This window comes from Camarhynchus parvulus, chromosome Z (assembly GCF_901933205.1).
Source record: "Camarhynchus parvulus chromosome Z, STF_HiC, whole genome shotgun sequence".
NCBI lineage: Eukaryota > Metazoa > Chordata > Aves > Passeriformes > Thraupidae > Camarhynchus > Camarhynchus parvulus.
In genome coordinates, this window is record NC_044601.1 from 45,358,171 (window position 1) to 45,376,981 (window position 18,811).

Consider the following 18,811-nt stretch of genomic DNA (forward strand, 5'->3'; position numbering starts at 1 on the left):
TGAGAGGAGGGGTATTGCTCTGGAGTGATACAGAGCCCTGCAGATTGATTAGTCCTCATAGCTTGGTGTTCATCTTTGGCTACCTTAGTTCCAGCATTTTGCCTGACCTTAATTTGAGATCTTCTAACCCCCACTTTTAACATGGAAACAAAGCTTTGCAATAGTTTATTTGCTTTTGAGAAGTATTTTCTCATTCCTTACTTGGCTTCTATTGTTTTCATTTGCATCAAAATGGAAAGGTGAGTTAATGATTCATTGGCACACAGTGACCTTTCAAATAGTTCTGGACCACGATGCAGCAGCTCAGCTCGAAGCTCTCATACTTCAACCTTCTTGCTTCTGCTTTAATATTTGCAGCCCGATCTGCCTACATGCCTGGACGCCTGAAGAGAGCAAACATTTACAGCTTCTCCCTCCCCTGTGTTTAGTGGGCAATTTGATCCTTCTTTGTCCATTCGTTTATTCCACATTACTCTTAGGCTTGACTTGCTATTGAGAACAACAAAGTGCAACTTTGGGAATCTGCTCTCTGTTTATTTAGCACAAAATGGACTCAGACTCTGATTCACCTTTTAATTACTCTTGGCCTTCCTTACCTAAAATGAGGATTCGAAGAAGGGCATCCAAACCAGGTAGAAAAAGCTATCTTCTTTTAAATGACTCTTGCTTTACAGCTCTGACTCCTTTTCATTTTCTGCTTCTGTGAAGGTGGCTCTATAAACTGTTTGTGTGAGGTAGATTTTTTTTCCTATCAAAAGTCCATCTCACTGTTTTTAATGCCTTTTTAGATAATGGAGTTGGAATTCTTTAAGAAAAAAGAAAGTATTTTTTCTCCAGATTACGTACTGTTCTTTACGATTGTTTTTATTTCTTTACTCTCTTAAAGCTTTTTTTTCCCTTCTTGATGTATGTGTAGCTCTAGCTGAACAATTCTGACACCCTGGAGCTGCACAGGATGGCAGCAGCTGAAAAAGTTCTGCTGGTTGCAGTTATTTTCACTTAGGGAGAATTTGGTAATTCAGTTGTGCCTCAACAGCTAACAGGTTTTTGGGTTTTTAAAAATAATTATGAGAAAAAGCATACCAGAATGAAGAGAAAAATGAAATGAGTCAGCTACTGTCTTTGCACAGTTAGACATTATCCTTCTTTGTGGAGAAATCTTTGGGAGTTAGGGATTATAAATGCTGTCAGTATGAGAAAGGGGGGTTTTAAGGAGGCTCAAAGATACTGACTGGTAAGTTTATGTAAGGAAAAACTATGATTGAAAGTTTTAATAAGGAAAGAAAAATTTTTAGTACATATAAAAGGAAAAGAATGGAGAAAAGAATGGCAAAAATATGATTTATGCTTCCTTTCATAGAATTGGGAGGGTTTTTGTGTTTCAGAAAGGGAAAAAAACAAATCAGAGAAGTAAGATACATCAGTGTCATTAATACAGTAAGCCAAGAGACTCATTTTTACACAGACTGAGACTTTGACCTAGTTTAGAGTGGAAAATGTGTACAGAATGCATGTTTTAATGTGCAAGGCACTTCCTCAACTTTTTCCTTCTTTTCATGAGGAAATCCAGTATTTCCCAACTGCACAGGAGTTTCTGCTGTGTGTATGAATGCACATGTAATTTGCAGAGATGAAATAAGTTACAAGTTGCACAGTATGTGTGCAGGAGGAGGACTCGTTTTATCTGTAAATGCTGTAGCTGTGCACTTAACCTTCATTCACCTTTGTTTAGACAGATCTTTTTAAAATACTTGACCAGTTGTAAAGCACTGGATACAGATGTGGTGTTTGTGTGTTACAGTATTGCACCTTATTTCCCATCCCTGCTAATAGTATACCAACACAGTATATACACAGCTGACCTTATATGTGGGGTTGTTGGAGCAAGAAGGTGCTTTTGGGTACCTGTGCATATTTCAGTGGCAAAGTTCAAGGGTTTGTGCTTGGCTGATTGGAAATTCTGTATGTTGATGTGGTGGGAGAAGTGCCTTTGCAAGGGGAGAGCAGGCTCTTGATCTAAGCACGTGATCTGTGGTTTTTTCTGCAAGTGTTTGAACGTGACCAGTTGATCCTGGCGTGCAGGTGCGGGGCACCTAGCTTATGCCTGCATTTCATTCCTGCAGGGCTTCAGGTCTCAGTGAACAAGAGACTTGCAGTGCCTGGCAGGAAATAGTGCAGGGTTCTTCCAGACACTCCACAAATTATGAAATCATGTATCTGTGCTGGGTGCTCCAGCTCTTCTGGACCCTGGCATTTCAACTGCCACCCTTCCCCTCTGGGACATCCGGCTGTTGGTATCCTGACCTAGGGTTGCTCCTCTTGGGAGGCCAGGGAGCTGTGCAGACTGTCCCACTCTTCAGAATGGAGAGTCAAAGTTATCATACACCACTTCCCATCATGTACATCAGTGTTTTCACATTTTAAGGCCCAAAGTTTCATCACTGTCAGGAACCCTTCAGACTGTGTGTGCAGCCCCTGCCCTTCCCCTGAACTCCTGGAGTCTGTCAGGAGCCAAGTGCAGACTTCTTTCCTTTGGGACATAACATTGCAGATTGCTGCCTCCTGCTGAAGCTGCTGGGCATGGAATATTTAAAGGGTAATTAGGCTATACAGGGAACGTGAATGTGACTTTTTCTGAGTGATTGGACTGGGGAGAGGATCTAGGATTTTCTGCTTGTTGCAAGACACCAAAGGTATTTATTTTGTTGTTTTATGTGAAATTGTCACCAAGCATGGTCCTTGCTCTGCACAGTCCTACCTGCTCAGAGACAGTGACTCTCTCAGCCTTTTTGTGAGCTTTAAAAACCTTCAGGGGTGCTGAGAATATCTGTCTGATAAGTCTGTCCTACCGCACTGGGAGGTGGGAGTTACACACTGAGTCTACTCATGCAGAGGTGTGAAGTGAAACCAAACATCCCATATCATGGGAAAATTTGTTGGATTTTTTTGTATACTGTTCTATAAAATGAGACACGAACTTATTTCTGTTTGCATATTCATTTGTGTAGTAGATAAGGTGCCTTCTTCAGGGAGGCAGTCAAGACTGTGAATCCCACGTTGAAAACAGCCCACATTTAGGTAGCCCACGTTTAGATGAGCAAGACCAAAAGTCAGATTGACAAGTGATTTTATTCTTAGTGGCTACTTTGGGATTATATCTTGAACATGTTGCATTATTTTCCAGCATCTATATGCCTGATCCCCCTTGTTTAGTATAACAGGTAACACAGTGCTTTAGTTTCCACTTTGTAGATTTAAGACAGTTAAATGTTCATCCATGACAATAGCACTTCAAAGCCTAATTTACCCTCCATGCAGGCTTATTCTCAAGTACTTGCTTAATTTTGCTGTCAGGAGAAGTTGTGCTGTTTGAATGAAGGCCTAAGAAACCTCAATTAGGGATGCAGTTCTCCCCCTGAAACTGATTATATGGTTAATTCTGTAGATGTGCATGTCGCTTCAGTTGGACCCCTGCTAGGAACTTCTTTCTAAAAATTCAGGTGACCTGTTTTTAGAGCAGTAGTTCTGCAGTCCTGCATGACCCACATGCTTAGCTGTCTGTATTTTTCACTGACTTCCAATTATACATTAACCCCTGCTCAGATTGCTGGGGGTAAATGTGATGAGCTGTCTGAAAACTGTTCATAGTATTTAGAGAAGGGAATTTGAAATTTCTTTCCTGGCTCTTGGCTTGGTCATGTTGATATATTTAAATGCTCTTTTGCTGTGTGTTCTCCCATGAAACAAGTTATGTTTTGATTTTTGTGAAAAAAAAAATAGTGTTGTGTTCTTGCCATTTTCTGACACAGGCCCTTCAAGGCTATACATTTTCTTTCACCAACATAAACCATGTTTTTAATTACTGCTATGATGCTCATGCGTTTCTTTAAAGTTATAGTATTTGTATAAACTTTGTGGCTGGCAGAATACACAGACCTTGCTATGTAACTCTACAGTATTAGAGAAGATGTAGAGAAGAGAAATTGTGCTTAGTTAGCCTTTGATCAAGGTCTTTTATGTTACCCATGTTTGGAGATTATTCTTTCCAGCATGATATCTAAATAACACGTGCATCTATCTTGACTGTTTATCAGGCTGATGGCAGAGAGCCACAGGGTCTTCTAAAGAAGGCATGTCTTTATTCTTTTCCTGTGATCACAGTGTAGAGCCAGAGGGTGTTCAGTTCTGGAAGAAGGATTAGCTTGTTGAGCTGTGCTTGCTAGGTTGTTTCAGTAACAAAGGTAATTCTCCTCTGTTCTATTCAGGTCATTCTTACTTTAGTAAGCATCTTGAAATCCATTTCCAATACCTTACAGAACCTAAACCCTTCTGGGGACACCTTTGCCACTTTGCTCTGGCAGTCCTGTCTTTTCACAAGCTATGCTGAATTTTTGCATCTGCAATGTGAATAACCTTATTGAATGCTCAGGGAAGATTTATGAGGCATTTTATTTGAAAATGGATTTTGTTGATATGCTTCATCTTTCAGGCAAGTTCAGCCTTGCTGCATATTACTGCTGGTACCCAGTACACTGAGCTGTTACCTGCTGCCATGTTAACCTGGAGGGAAAGGTCTGCTGATGGTCCCTGTAAGATCAAGAGCACTTGTAGCCAGTAAGGCAGGCCGGAGGCAGTTAGCGAAGCTGTAGGAATGCAGTGTGTGATTTGGACATTTGCAGTGATTTTGTCACTTTTTAAGCTATGAGGGCCTTTCCAGTGGAAATAAGTTACTAGCACAGTCAATGTGTAATTAATATTGCTCTCCCCCACATTCAGCAAAGCTTTAAACTTCTCATGTTACAAAGTTAGTTTGATGTTGTCATTCCTTCACATGTTTGAAATTGAGGGGGCAAGGGGGCAGAGTGGGAGTAAAGAGGTACAGTGGGGTCATACTGCCATTGCACTCAGTGATCTTGAAGGTCTTTTCCAACATACATAATTCTATCACTCTATGAAGCCTGAAATAATTTGTTACCATTTAAAACCCCAATGAATATTTATTTAGTCATCTCACATTTAACCACAGGCTAACTGGAGCATCTCCAGGAAAACATGATATTTAATGTGGATAATTAATAAGGGTTTACAGACTGACGATACTGTAGGTAGCATGTTGTGCTATAGCTTCTACTTGCAGCATCTTTCTCCAGAATTTGTTACTTAGGTTTTTAGTCTTGTACAGAATTTTAAAATAATGTAACATATTATTAGAAGGGGGATTTGGGTTCTTTCTGGCTGGGGATATTGCAGTCCGCTAAGTGACTCTGAAGACCCAGTGTGACATCCCACCCTGAAGGGGAAGAGATCACCCAAGATGCTCACAGATGGTCAAAATGAATGGCAAAAGTGAGAGAGCCCACAAAAGCTTACAAAATTTTAGTAGTAAATTACAACGTGACATGGAAAATGTTATAAGGTAGTTCCTGGTGTCCTCCTGCAAGCACACAGCAGTGGGGTTTTGGTAAATAGGTGGGTTGAAAGGGAGGAGAGAGAGAGGGAGATGTACTAAAGAGGGGAGAGAGAGAAAGAAAAGGAGATCACAGTCCTGGCTTCAATGTCAGTCCAGGCAGTGGGGTGTCCAGAGTGGTGGGGCTCATGTACAGCCCAGCTCTAGAGAAGTATGTTTATTTAGATAATTTTTTTCACACCCAGGAGCTAAGTTTCTTGCTTTCTATACAAATGAGCTATCATGCACAGTCCATTTCTCTAGATCTTTCTTGACCTGGGTAAGAGGGCTTTGGGGGTCTTGGGATGTCTTGACCTTTCCCCTACAGTCCATGCCTACTGCTTTACCTCTTTCCTGCACTTGAGCTGTATTGTCTTGTGATTATCTCCAGGATCCAGAAGAAGGATATTTGTCTCAGAAAAGTGCTGCCCTACCTCTTGAGCCACATCCTGTTCCTTCTCACAGCATGTCATTATGGACAATCCTTGGCTGGCTCTGCAACTGTTTGTCTATTGGTGTTTGAGACATACACATCAGCCTCCTTATCTTTGAGGTTTCTGCACCCCAGCAGTAGGGATTATTGCTGAAATCAAGAAACTGACTTCTTAGGGTCAGGTTTACACTGTGGTGTGTGAATCCCTAATGCCTGGGCTGTTTTTCGGGGGTATGTGTTGAGCCTTTGCCAGCCTAACACTGGAGGTGTACGCCACCCTTGCCCATTGTGCCCCGTGGGTTTATATAGGAGAGGGAGTGCAGGCTGGAGGAGGCATTAAGCATACAAGAAGTGATGGAGACTCTGACACCTTTTTGCCTGGTTGTTGGTTTAAGACCAACCCTTGGAAAGCTTTATATGCCACAAGAAAGTACTGTCAATTTTGCCAAATCACATTTCCATATGATGTGAGCTGCCAGAGTTTGATGAGCTGCTGTAGAAAATAATGCTTTTATATTATTTATAAATAAAGGCTTTGGGATCTTGTCAGACATAAGGAAATGGTTTGCAGCTTTAGCAGTTCTCAGTATGAGAGTCACTAAAATCATGTTAAAATTCTTGTATTGATGGAGAAACAAAATGAGATGTTTTAATAGTATGAGATCCCACAAGGCCTGCCAGGACTTGAAACCGAATATTCATACTGTGCCATTTCTAAATGGGAATTTCCATCTTTCTCTGAGTATAGAAGTTATTGTTCTTAGGCTTCATGAGATAGAATCTTAAAATTAAATAAAAGCTGTGGTGTATCATTGCAGATTTGGCAGTGGTCTGGGACTTTTGTTTTTTTCAAAGCAACAAATGCACCAGATCTTAATAAGTGTTGTTTCTAATCCAGTTGTATTTTTTTATTATGAATTTTCTTGCAATCTGATTCATATAAGCATCTTGGATGGGCTTTGAGCAACCTGATCTAATGAAAGATGTTCCTGGGCATGGCTAGGGGGTTGGATTAGATAACCTTTAAACTTCTCTTTGAACCCAAACCACGCTATATGGCTCTGTGACCTTCTAAAAGCAGTTACATTGCTATATTAATATAGTGTAAGGAAAGTCTTTAGTGGTATCTTTTCCTTTACACCTCAGTAGAAAATAAATTTCTGATGCAGTGTAAAAAATATTTTAAAAATAATATTCAGTAACAGACAAACTCAAATTTATTGAGTGGTTTGATTTTGGATATTTTACTGGGTTCAATAGTCTCCTCTATCACATCATTCTTATGCTAGTGTGTCTCCATTCACTTCCAATGGCAATGCTTGCCTTACAGCATTTTAAGGAAAACTGCATTATGACCATAATTTTTTTTAGCCGGTTTTCACACAGTCTACAACAGCCTGGTTTTGTGCTTTGTTAAATTTTGCCTGTTTTACATTCAGAGGTACATACATAACCTAGCTCAAATGCTGGACTCTTCATTCTTATAGCCAGTTTTAAGAGAAGTGGGCCTGCAGGACAAGATTTCTGCTGCTCAAAGGCAAAGAATACACAGCCTGTCCAGCTTTTTTAAATATCTGTAGTCACAAGCACACTTTCGAAAACTAAACTCTGGATTTCTGTTAATGATTTCTGGTGAAACTGTTCAAAAGCAGATCAGATGCAGTATTCATCCTAAACATCCTCTTAATGGATCAAGTCTTGCTTGATTGCTGTCACTCTGTAAAGGCAGTATTAGTGGTGTTTTATTTATATCTCTTTTGCAATGTTATTGTGTTTTTTTAAATGTTGGTTTTTTTGTTTGTATGGTTGGTTCTGTTTTAAGAACTTTAATCTGATTCCTTGGTCTAAGATTAGTATTTATGTGGCTGCCAATAGGTAGAATGCTTTAGGAGAATCATTATTTGATTGCAATTGAACGGCATTTCATTTATTTAATGTATCAGATGTCAGGCATTTAATGTATAGGCAGAATCATGCATAATTCTTCCCAGCCCATAAATCTTGTCCTGTGTTCTTCTGCAAGCACAAATCTCTGCAAAGTTCTGCTTAGGTGGAAAATAGTAGCTTTTGCTAGCCAATACACAGGAACATTTATTTTTATTTATGTGAATGATTCTGTGGTACCCTTGAGAGTCTTGTCAGCTATAGGCTTCCTGGAACATATAGCAAATGTTGGGCAGTTATGAAATGAGCACATTTTGCTGTGGTCACACAAATATTACTCAAATTGTAATGCTAAGATTTGGTTCTTAATGCTTAACTTTGCAATTTTTATGGTAGTACATATACATGAGAAGGAAATGGTTTGAGATTTAATGGAAAATTTCCCATATTTTTTATTTTCCAGAGCACAGACACTCTACCCTTGATATTCTTAGGAAATTGAAGTCTCCCCCTACTTTCTTTGCTGCAACCAGACTTTCTCCCATGCTGAGTGGAAGTGATGAAGTATATGCAAACTGCATGGTAGTAGACCAGGTAAGCTTATATTTGAACTTCTGGCTAATTTTTCTTCATCTTTTGTTAATTTAGTTGCATAATAGTAGGATCTTCTGGATCTGTCAGCAGTGCTGCTGATTAATAAAATTTTAAATTAAAATCAGTAATATCTTACTCTTCTCGATTATATTTTGTAACCTTTATATGAGGTCTCTTTTAACAGATTCAGTCAATGATAGGAATTACTCTCCCTAGACTGCAGGAAGAACTCTTAAGGCAGGCTATCTCTTCTGCATGTTTGTGAGCTAAACAACATGTGCTTCTTAACAATATTACTTGTTCATGTGCATTTCAGATTTCTGAATTCTGTGTACAATCACAGTACAGATGAATTTGCTGGATAATTTCAGAAGTTAAATATAAGCTCACAGTGAGGCTTACAGGCTCAACAAAAACAAGACATTGGTGAAAAGGTGAAGTTGATGTCCTACAGCTGTCATGGAACATTCTGATATTGGAGGTCCTCACTAGAATTCCCATTTCTGATTTGTCACCAACACTGGAGATGACCTAAAGTGACATTTTACATCACTGTGTTGCACCTGGAATCTTTCTTTCATGGTCACTCTCAGATACCATAATTTAGGATGTGGGCATGAGTCTGACTAGTCACAATTTGTGTGTGGTGGCTTGGTCTAGGTAAAGAGATGCCAGATTCTGGTGATGTGTAGCTATTTTTCAGTGATGCTTTAAGATGTTTATTTATTTGTAGCCTGCTTTGAGCTCTCTCATGCCTGGAAGTTGGCATATAGGAGTAAGAAATTATCAGATAATGTTAGAAGTCTGAGATTTTGCAAGTGTGATTTTTCGCCCCTTTTTTGCCTCCTGCCCACCCCTACCCCATTGCCTGAAACACTTCACCCAGTGCATTCACTGCAGATCCAGTTCATGTGACAGCTGAGATGGAAGTTTGAGTCAGAGGCTTTTTTGTGTTCAAAGTGCACTTAAGAGATGTAGTATAGATTACATTTATATCTGTAATATGTCTATTTATTTATCTATATAAATATATCTATATATCTGTAATATATATTACCGATGAATGTAAGAGACGAATGTATGTAATAATGACGCATAAGTGAGCATCTGTCAGGAGACTATAAAGTGCAGTCTTTGAACTCTTGATTTGAATATTATTGAGGTTGGAAGGACAGAGCTGCATCTCCATTACAGATGGAGATGTTACTCAAGTGTATTGCTCAGGGGGCCTTCAGCTTGGGTTGCTAACCTTTGCTCACTATGTGGCCACATTCTGCTTTTTAGAATTGCTGACTGGGGCCAAATTCTCCCTTAAGCACCACTCAGCAGGAGCCAGAGTGGCTGCTGGAGAAGGTCCCTCTGGTGCTGAGGAGGAACGTTGCCCAGACAGGAATAACTTTTCAGGGGGAAACAGCTGCATAAGACCTGGGAAAGCATTTTACCTTTGTGCATGTCATGTGCACAGCGCAACAGAAGTATTTCCAGACTTGTGTGTGCTGTAGCTTTGAATGCAAATGTGGGCTGCTGTAAAAATGCCAGCAGTTCTTCCTGTCTTTTACTAAGAGAAGCATAATTAAGATGGGGATGAAAGCACATCTCAAGAGGAACTAGAAAAGAGGAAGTAGCAATCAGAAACACCAGGGCTTTGGAGATGCTTGCAGTCCTTCCTTTATTCTTGCCTTTATACAGGTGCTTTTTGGAGATTGAGTGTATTAACTGGCAATGTGACTTTTCAATATTATTCAGTATCTAATTACATGATTGTTGCCTCAAGCTAAAAGACTAACAGTGAACTGTATTTTAGTATCTTCTGCAGAGTCAACAGGGAATTATTTGTGACTAGAGTCTAAATCCTGATCCCTGTACCTGAGAGAATAGAATTTCCAAATCCATTCCTGTCTTTTTGCAAAAGGAGAGGTGCTTCAGGCCCCAAATTGCTTAATGGCAAAAAATAAGAGTAATTTCCCTTCCTTCCCTCAAGAAACTCTGTTCCAGGTCATGCATATTTATCTCAAAGCTTAGGAAACTGGTGATGAAAAATTAAAAGTGCATGATGTGTAGGCTGATTTTTCCAAATTAAATTGCAAAATGTTTGAATTCTCTTCCATATGTCTCCCACACTAATGTATTATGCATATTTTTTGCTCAACTTAAGGATAGTTTTAAAATAAAATCTATAAATATTTGTATCAGTACATTTAATAAAATGTATAAATAGGGTGATAAATTCAGAAGACTTGGAAATACTAATTAATTGCTGCTCTAATTAGGGGAAAAAAGTAATGCAAAGTCCAGAATCCCTTAGTCATATAAATTGCCTTAAATTCATGTGGTGTAGAAAGTAATAGGGAAAAAACTCCCAAAACATATAGCCATAAATAAAAAGGCAAACTTCTCAGGTCCTTGCTTCCTGACAATATGTCAACAATATGTTGTTGCCTCTTACCAGCACTCATTTTTTACCTGCAGGCTGGAGACTTAAAGCCTAACTACATTCATGGAGATGGTGTCAGCAGTGAAATGTGTCTGAACCCTACCAACTCAGTCCCGATGGATATGAGCTCTTCATCTCTCTCCCTTGAGGAGAATGATCAATTTATGTATCTCCCAAATGAAGAAAGTCAAAGGCCAGTAAAAAAAGAAGAAAACACAGGATTAAGACATGGCATTTCACCTTCTCATCTGTATGTAGCAGATTCATATCTTCCATTCAAGACCCATGGATTTATTAAGGATCGGGGCCAAATTTATGCTGACATGAAAAGAAGAAGGTATGGAATTGACTTGATGTTATGGCCAGAATAAGGATTATTTATTACCACCTTTTGTTTAAAAAGGTGAAGCAGAATCTGAAGTAATAAACTAGTATTTATTGGGGTGAAATCTCTGTTTTTCTTCACTAAAATATATTGTCATATCAATCTGTTTTCATAAAATAGCTGTGAAGACATTTTTAACACATAAAAGTGTCTTCTTAGTAAATATATCTTGAATGCAAATGGATACTTTTATACCTTTATTTCTTGTATGCAGATAGTCTTAACAAAAAAAAAAAAAAAAATTAGCTCTTCACAGAACTGCCATTGTAGCATTTTTGACAGACAACAGAATTTCACTGTGGTTTTCCTCAGTTATATTTTCCATTAAGAAAATTATCCAAAATCTGTTGAAGTCTCTGGGAATCTTTCAAGTCTTTAAATAGGCCTGTAGAAGGCCAACTCCTGATTCCATAGGTATTTATCTCAAAAGACACAGTGCAGAGTGTATCTGCTGTTTATGACAGGTTCAGACTGTTTTCTTCTCCATTGCTGGTACACAAGGTTTGCTGCCATTTGTCTGAAGACCCTCCTCCAAATGGCTTCAGAAATGTAGAGAGCTTTGAAGATGGAACTATAATTTTGGTAATTAAACATAGGTTTTTAACAATTAATTTAAAATTAAACAATTTAGATAAAGTTACTTGCTGAAAAAGCTTTATTACTTCTCTGAATAGATGAGATTCCTTCTTATGCAGGAGGAAATCTGAATCTTGCTCCCACCTTCTGGGGAGTATTAGGACTAGTTGGAAGTAGAGCATCAGATCTGTGTAAAAACAGCAAGGAAGAGAAGGGCCAGCCAATTATTATTTAAAGTGGGCAATAAGATTTTCTCTACCTCAATTTTGAGTTTCTTATGCAACTATGAAGTACCACTAACAAGAATATTTAACACAGATAATATAATAAATGTCAGACAGAGTTTTTCTTTCACACTCCTTTTTTGGTGTTTGTTGTTGTTTGGGTTTTTTTTTTTTTTGTTTGCTTTTTCTTGCTAGCTATAGGGATGTCATGTAGAATACTATAATCTTCCTGTGCCTCTAGTCAGAAACATTTTTATCCTTTGTATTTTTAGATAGCCCCACCCTTTTTAAGGCCTTGGTTAGGTACCTGTATGAGAACTGTATATAAATATATACACCTGTATGAGAGTGTATATAAATTTTCAGAGACATGTGATATGCCTTAATATGTCATATGACATATGTAATTGATCCAAATATTAGGCATAAAATAAAACTAGTAGTGTGTTATTCTATTTTAAAACCAGCTTCTTATTTCAGAGGAGTCCCCTGGAGAAGTTACCACAGTAAGTCATGGATACTTGTCTGTTGACATAGACATGTGCTGCTTTTTCAATTCTAACATGTGACAGTAACTGATAATGCATTTATATAAGTTGCTTCTGATATGTCATGTGGGCTGTTATTCAGAAGCATTGCAAAATATTTCCCCAGAATTGTAATAAGGAAGTAGTTTCAGACAGTAGTGATAGATTTGTGCTTCAAAAAAGTAGTGGTGTGTGAAGGAATTTTTGTGCTATTATCCGTGGTAGGAACTCTGGCTATTTAGAAATACCACACATAATTTAAAGTTTTATGTTGTAAGGCTGGAATGCTATTGCAAGCAGTCAACCATTCCTTTGAGACACTCTGATGAAGAGACCATGAACTTCCTCTTGCAGGTAACAGGCCTCATTCTGGAAAACTCTGATACTGCTGAGCAGCCTTAGTGCACTTGCCTGCTCAGGAGCCCTTCCCAATAAAGTAGTCTCTATGTGTTTGACATATTGATTCAGCCAGAGATTTTTCAGTCTGCTTGTTGCTCTCTATGTTTTTAGGTATCTGTCTTTTGAACTGAACCTTACAAATCATCTCAAGACCCTCCTTAATCTCTTCTTGGTGTTTTTCTCTTCCATCTTCTGTCATGAAGTCACAGATGTAGATAAAAATATGTCTGTTAACAGCCATGTCATATCTTCCAAATACACTCACTTACATAGTATCCATCTATACTCACGTATACTAAAATCTGAGGTAGTTCTCTCAGTTCCTCTTATTGTCTCAGTTCTCCTTATCTTCTTTGAAGCAAGACAGGTTTATGCCTGGAACAAAAAATCTCATTTTTGGGAGATGCTGAACATGTGTCTAAAGCTCATGATCCAGAGGTGGCTAGCTGTGGTGGGAGTGTGTGTGATCATGGGTGATGCAGATACCTGCCCTGTAGGTCTGTGAGACAGCGTCAGAGGGTCCTGGACAGGGTAACTGACTACCTTGACCAGGTGGCTGCAGAGAGAGACACCTCAGGGCATGGTTTACCTGACATAATCATGGTGCTTTGGGCTGTCATTGGTCAGAGGATTCAGCCGTATCTTTGCTTATTGCATTAAGGTTGAAGTAAATTTCTGAGAGGAACTCAGGGAAGTTAAAGACTTTGTTGTCTTCTTCAGTTCAAGTCTCGATGACCTTGAAGTAGACAATGGAAGTGGAGGTGTGTCGGACAGATCCCATGTTCACTACCGTCCCCTCAGCTCTTCAGCGGCCATGGCTTCTAGCAGAGATGGACTGGACTTACCTACCAGTCTGCAGCCCAAGGTATTTCACCCTGTCTTGGTTTGAATTGTTTTCCTTTTAAGTAAATCACTGAAACTGTGCGAGAAATGTCTGAATCTGAAGGAGAAAGATGAGTTCCCAGTTGGCAGTGCTAGTCTCTCCAGGGACCACTCACATTGAGTAGTGAAGCTGAAACTGGGTGTGGCTGAGCTGGGCAGCTGCCATGGAAAGAAAGCGTCCATCAGAGATTTACTTCAGCTTTGAAAAACAGACCATCTATCAGAAGTGTTTCAAAGGAAATATTTCAGGTTCAGTGAATCAGCATTTTTTAACCAAATATATTTAGCGAGAAGATGTTTAACCAGCTCTAGTTATGTGAGAGAGTAATGGTTTGTAAAGAGTAAAACTAGCCTGCTGCTTGCTTTAAAACAATTTCTACACTCAGGGAAATTCAATTGGGGTGTCCATTGATCGATGTAAATCTCTTTGTTATGGTTTTCTGAAGTATCCTGTCTACATTAATTTTCATTAGACCACGGTGTCATTTCTGAGGTCTTCAGAGTTATTTCTTGTTTGCAGAGATTCTTAATGATTTTTTTAGATGCACTTTTTGCCACTGTAGAACTTTATCTGACCTTCAGCAAATGATTTCATGAAGGGAGAATAAGAGTTCAGCAAAAAAATTAATTATGATAGGGCTACTTTAAAAAACAATAAGGTAAGCATTTTACAGGAGTTTTAGGAATAGTCTGTATTTAAGTGTAAATGACATATCAAAAACTAGGAGGTTTCCTTTCAGGTCTTATTGTTCAGATATTTGGTAAATGGAAAATGTTTTCAAATATAATAATGATTAAAAAAGCAAAAAACAACATAGAGAAAAGAAAAAGAGTTCAACTCTTTTCTTTGGAAACTCTGACATCAGTAAAAAAGGCATGGCCAAAGTCTCCATGAAATGTTGTTCAAGTATTAAAGTACTAAGATCAGTGCCTTCCTTGGTAAAAGAAGATAGCTTGGTCATCAGAAATAATGGCCAACAATACTGTGTGGATGTCACCTGTTACCAAGTTGGAGAAGAATGTAAGCTTTCTTTTATTCTCTTAGTCTAACTTGCACCCACAACTTATTTCCTGTAGCATACAAAAATGTGTCATGGTGGAAGTATGACAGACTTCCTAAGAATTCACATGAAGTTGTCAAAAATTCAACTTGAAGCCAAGAAAATTTATGCGAGTGGTCAGTTGTTCCTGATTTATTTTGGTTTTGTTGCTGATGCAGTTCAAAATGACACAAGATTTCATTTGCTGCAATTTCTCATAGGAATTCGCAGTGTTTGGGGTTCGGTCACGCTCCTATTCCTACTCCTCATCCAAAGGTGTAGTGGGAAGACCTCGCATTCCTCGCGACTTTGGAGCTGGGGATTCAAATGGAGGTCAGTTCTCTGGCTTTGCATTATTCAGTACCTGCCTGCTTCAGGCCCAGTGCTGATGTTACTTTACAGAGCTGACCAGTGTGTATGTTTGGTAGCTCAGGGCTAGTAGTAGCTACTAGATGGTAGTCCCACCATCATCCCTCCATTTTCTCCCATCTACAGTCCCATCATGCCCATGATACAGCGACTGTCCTTGACAGGGCGTACAAACGGAGAGAGCAATAGCCACAGAAATGAATATAGACAAGGGCAATAATCCTCTCATTGGAAGATCCCTAGCCTTCTGCTAAGTGTCTGACAGAGACCAGGAGGAAGCTCAGAATGACACAGAAGAGGCATCAAAGAGGACAGATGGTTCCAGCTTCCCACAGATCCTAAGCAATCTCTGAAACACAGGTGGGCTGTGGTATCTCTACAGGCTGGGAAGCAAAACCCACCCACTTCAAGTGGAGTCAGAGATGTCTCTGAAAGAAGCTTGTAATTTTTTATGACTTGTCTCTGACGCGCTTTATTTCCAGACACATAGTTTCATGTTTAGGAGACAACGCACACTTTTCTCAGTGAGGATATGGGTTATGTTTAAAAACCATGCAAAGTGTGAAATACATACACTGCTTTTCGTACAGTTCACATCACTTAAGAAACACCTGCATTTCATTTGACTTCTGTCTCGGTAAGCCTGTCCACTGCCATACTTCCAGCTTGTTTCTCCAATATACCTTCAGTTTTTCACTAGTCCAGGGCAAGAGACAGGACATGTGAGCCACAGTGAACAAAATGGGTTGGACACTTGGAGAAGTTTTGGATGCTATATCATTGGAAGTATTCAAGGCCAGGTTAAATAGGGCTTTGAGCAACCTTGTCTAGTGGTGGCATCTCTGCCTGTGGCAGAGGGGTTGGAACTAAATAGAATAATGTAATTAAGGTTAGAAATTACTCCAAGGTCTACCCATTCAATGAGGAAATTCCTCCTTCAGAATGTCCAACCTGAACCTCCCTTGAAGCAGTTTGAGCCCTTTTCTCTTTTGCTGTCGCTTGTTGACTTGGAGAGCAGGCTGACCCCCACCTGGCTGCACGCTCCTTTCAGGCAGTTGTAGAGAGTGAGAAGGTCACACTTGAACCTCCTTTTCTCCAGGCTAAACACCCCCAGCTCCCTCAGCTGCTCCTCATATGACTTACTCTCTAGACCCTTCACCAGCTCTGTTGCCCTTCTCTGGACATGCTCCAGCACTTTGGTGTCCTTGGAGTGAGGGGCCTAAAACGCAATACAGGATTGGAGGTGTGGCCTCACCAGTGCTGAGTACAGAGGAACAATCCCTGCCCTGCTCCTGCTGGCCACACCATTGCTGATCCAGGCCAGGATGCCATTGGCCTTCTTGGCCACCTGGGCACACCCTGGCTCATGTCCAGCTGCTGTCAGCAGCACCCCCAGGTCCTTTCCAGCCACTCTGCCCCAACCTATGGAGCTGCCTGGGGTTATTGTGACCCAAGGGCAGGACCCAGCACTGGGCCTTGTTGAACCTCTCACCATTGGCCTCAGCCATGATCCAGCGTGTCCAGATCCCTCTACAGAGCCTTCCTGCTCTCCAGCAGATCAGCACTCCCACCTGGCTTTATGACATCTGCAAACTGACTGAGGGTGAGTGAACTCCATGTCCTCACCCAGAGCAGTGTTTAAGATACTAAACACAATTGGCCTCAATGCTGTCCCCTAAGGAACAGTGTTGCTGACAGTCTCAAAACTGGATATAACTCCATTCACCACCACTCTCTGGGCCCAGCCATTCAGACAGTTTTTTATCCAGTGGAGTGCACCTGTCCAAGCCATGAACTGCCAGCTTTTTCAGGAGATGCTGGCTGGGCCTGATGACCTGGTTGCCATGCATGTGCCAGTCATTACTCTCAAGATACTCTGTTCCATAACCTTCCCCGGCACTGAGGTCACCAAGGTCAGGCTAACAAGGCTGTAGTTCCCCAGATCCTCCTTCTGGCTCTTCTTGTAGGTGGGCACCACACTTGCAAATCTCCAGTTATCTGGGGTGTCCCTAGTTAAACTAGGATTGATCATAAGTGATGCAGAATGGCTTGGCAAGCTCTTCTGCCAGCTGCCTCAGTACTCCAATGATCTTTGAGATCCTTTCCAACCTTAACCACTCTGATTCTTTGACATTCAATGTGAATGAAACATACAAAAAGTGTGAAAATGTTATCATTAGCTTTGAAAGCATTTAACAACTTCAAAAACTGTTGTGGGGGTGAGATACACAATGTCTGCAGGCTTCTTTTTTCCTAAGAAGCTGAATTAAACAGTGTAGCAAATAACTTCTTTAATGTTAACTCAAATTCACTGTATGATTTCATGTCACCTTGTAAAGAGGAGTAAGTATTGCAGCCTGCAGCATGCAGCTATGTTGTGTTTTCATTCATCTCCTAAAGTATTTGTAAGTATTTATATTCAATGCTTTAGGTGAAAAGTCTTTGAAAAAGACTAGAAGAAAAAGCTAGAAGTATGTCACAGAATTAAAAGCTAGCAGAATAGTGAAGCCCTCTGTCATGCTTAAAGTTAAAACAGAATTCCTTTGACACTGCAGCTAAGGGATTTTATTGATGTCACAGCCCGTTAAAGTTTCACCCAGACACCATTACTTGCCCTGATTTGGTATGGGCTTGGGTCCATTTCCTTTTCATTCTTTCTCCTCTTCCTTCTGGGACAGTCGTTGTTGGACCTTTATGTGTTTTATGGAGAAGGTGGAAGCCCATTCTTGTCCAGACTTTAGAAGCAGGGTGCTCTACGCCTGCATCACAGATGCGGTGTAATGCTGGGAGGGAGGGTGGTGGTCTGCTGAGCTTCCTGCTGGCAGTTCCTTCCACCAGCACCTTCTGCACTGTGCCTCTTTTTGCCAGCATTTTTCAAGGATGGGAGCATTGAACACAGTGTTTGGCAGCTGGCAGTGGTGATTGTTGTGTGAGGCAGGCACACCTGTGCTTGCTTTGAGTCGTTTTATCTGGGTATGGAACTAGCCCAGGAGCTTGGTCCAAGAAGCTGGCTCAGATAGTTCATCCTGGTCTCTGTGAGCTGCAATGGGGTTATGTCTAGGCCTGTGCAGGAGTCTGCATGTGGAAGACCTCCCCCTTCACCTCTGCCTAGCTACCAACACTTTGGACATCTTGCTTAGGGTTTAGCTATGCGAGAAGGAGGGTGCAGCTGCCCTTGCACATTGCAAAAAAATCTAAGCCAAACAGATGAATTCAGAATGACAGCAGGATGGTTTTTTCCACACAAAATATGAGGGAAAAAAGAGGCAAAACACCATCCTTTTCTTGTGGAAACTTTAAAATGTGCTCAGGTTTAAAACATATTACCTGCCTTTATTGGAGAGGGTATTACCAGGCTGTAACAGTAAAGGATTTGTCTGCTCTGTAGATGGTGTGCTCATGAACAGTGATCCATTCCTCCTCCAGGCCCTTACACTCTCTAAAGTCTCAGCTCCACGGTGCTGTTTTGCATGAGACATCTCCCATGGATACATGGAGTTGGTTTCTTACAGAAGCTTCGGGTGGTACAGATTGAGCCTGACAAATAACTGAAATGCCCTTTTTGTTTTGCTGCCTCTTTGGTAAATATTCTAGCTCTTGCTAACCTGATGTCTGCAT

General features: G+C 40.3%; 1 protein-coding gene across 1 annotated transcript in view; it reads left to right on the top strand.

Moving 5' to 3' along the window:
- ARHGEF28 (Rho guanine nucleotide exchange factor 28) overlaps positions 1–18,811 on the top strand; it is an 84,890-nt gene that overhangs the window by 21,828 nt on the left and 44,251 nt on the right. The window contains exons 4-7 of the mRNA XM_030968444.1: positions 8,227–8,357; positions 10,827–11,128; positions 13,623–13,767; positions 15,046–15,157. Of these exons, the coding sequence (XP_030824304.1) occupies positions 8,227–8,357; positions 10,827–11,128; positions 13,623–13,767; positions 15,046–15,157 (690 nt within the window). The remainder of the gene's footprint in view (positions 1–8,226; positions 8,358–10,826; positions 11,129–13,622; positions 13,768–15,045; positions 15,158–18,811) is intronic.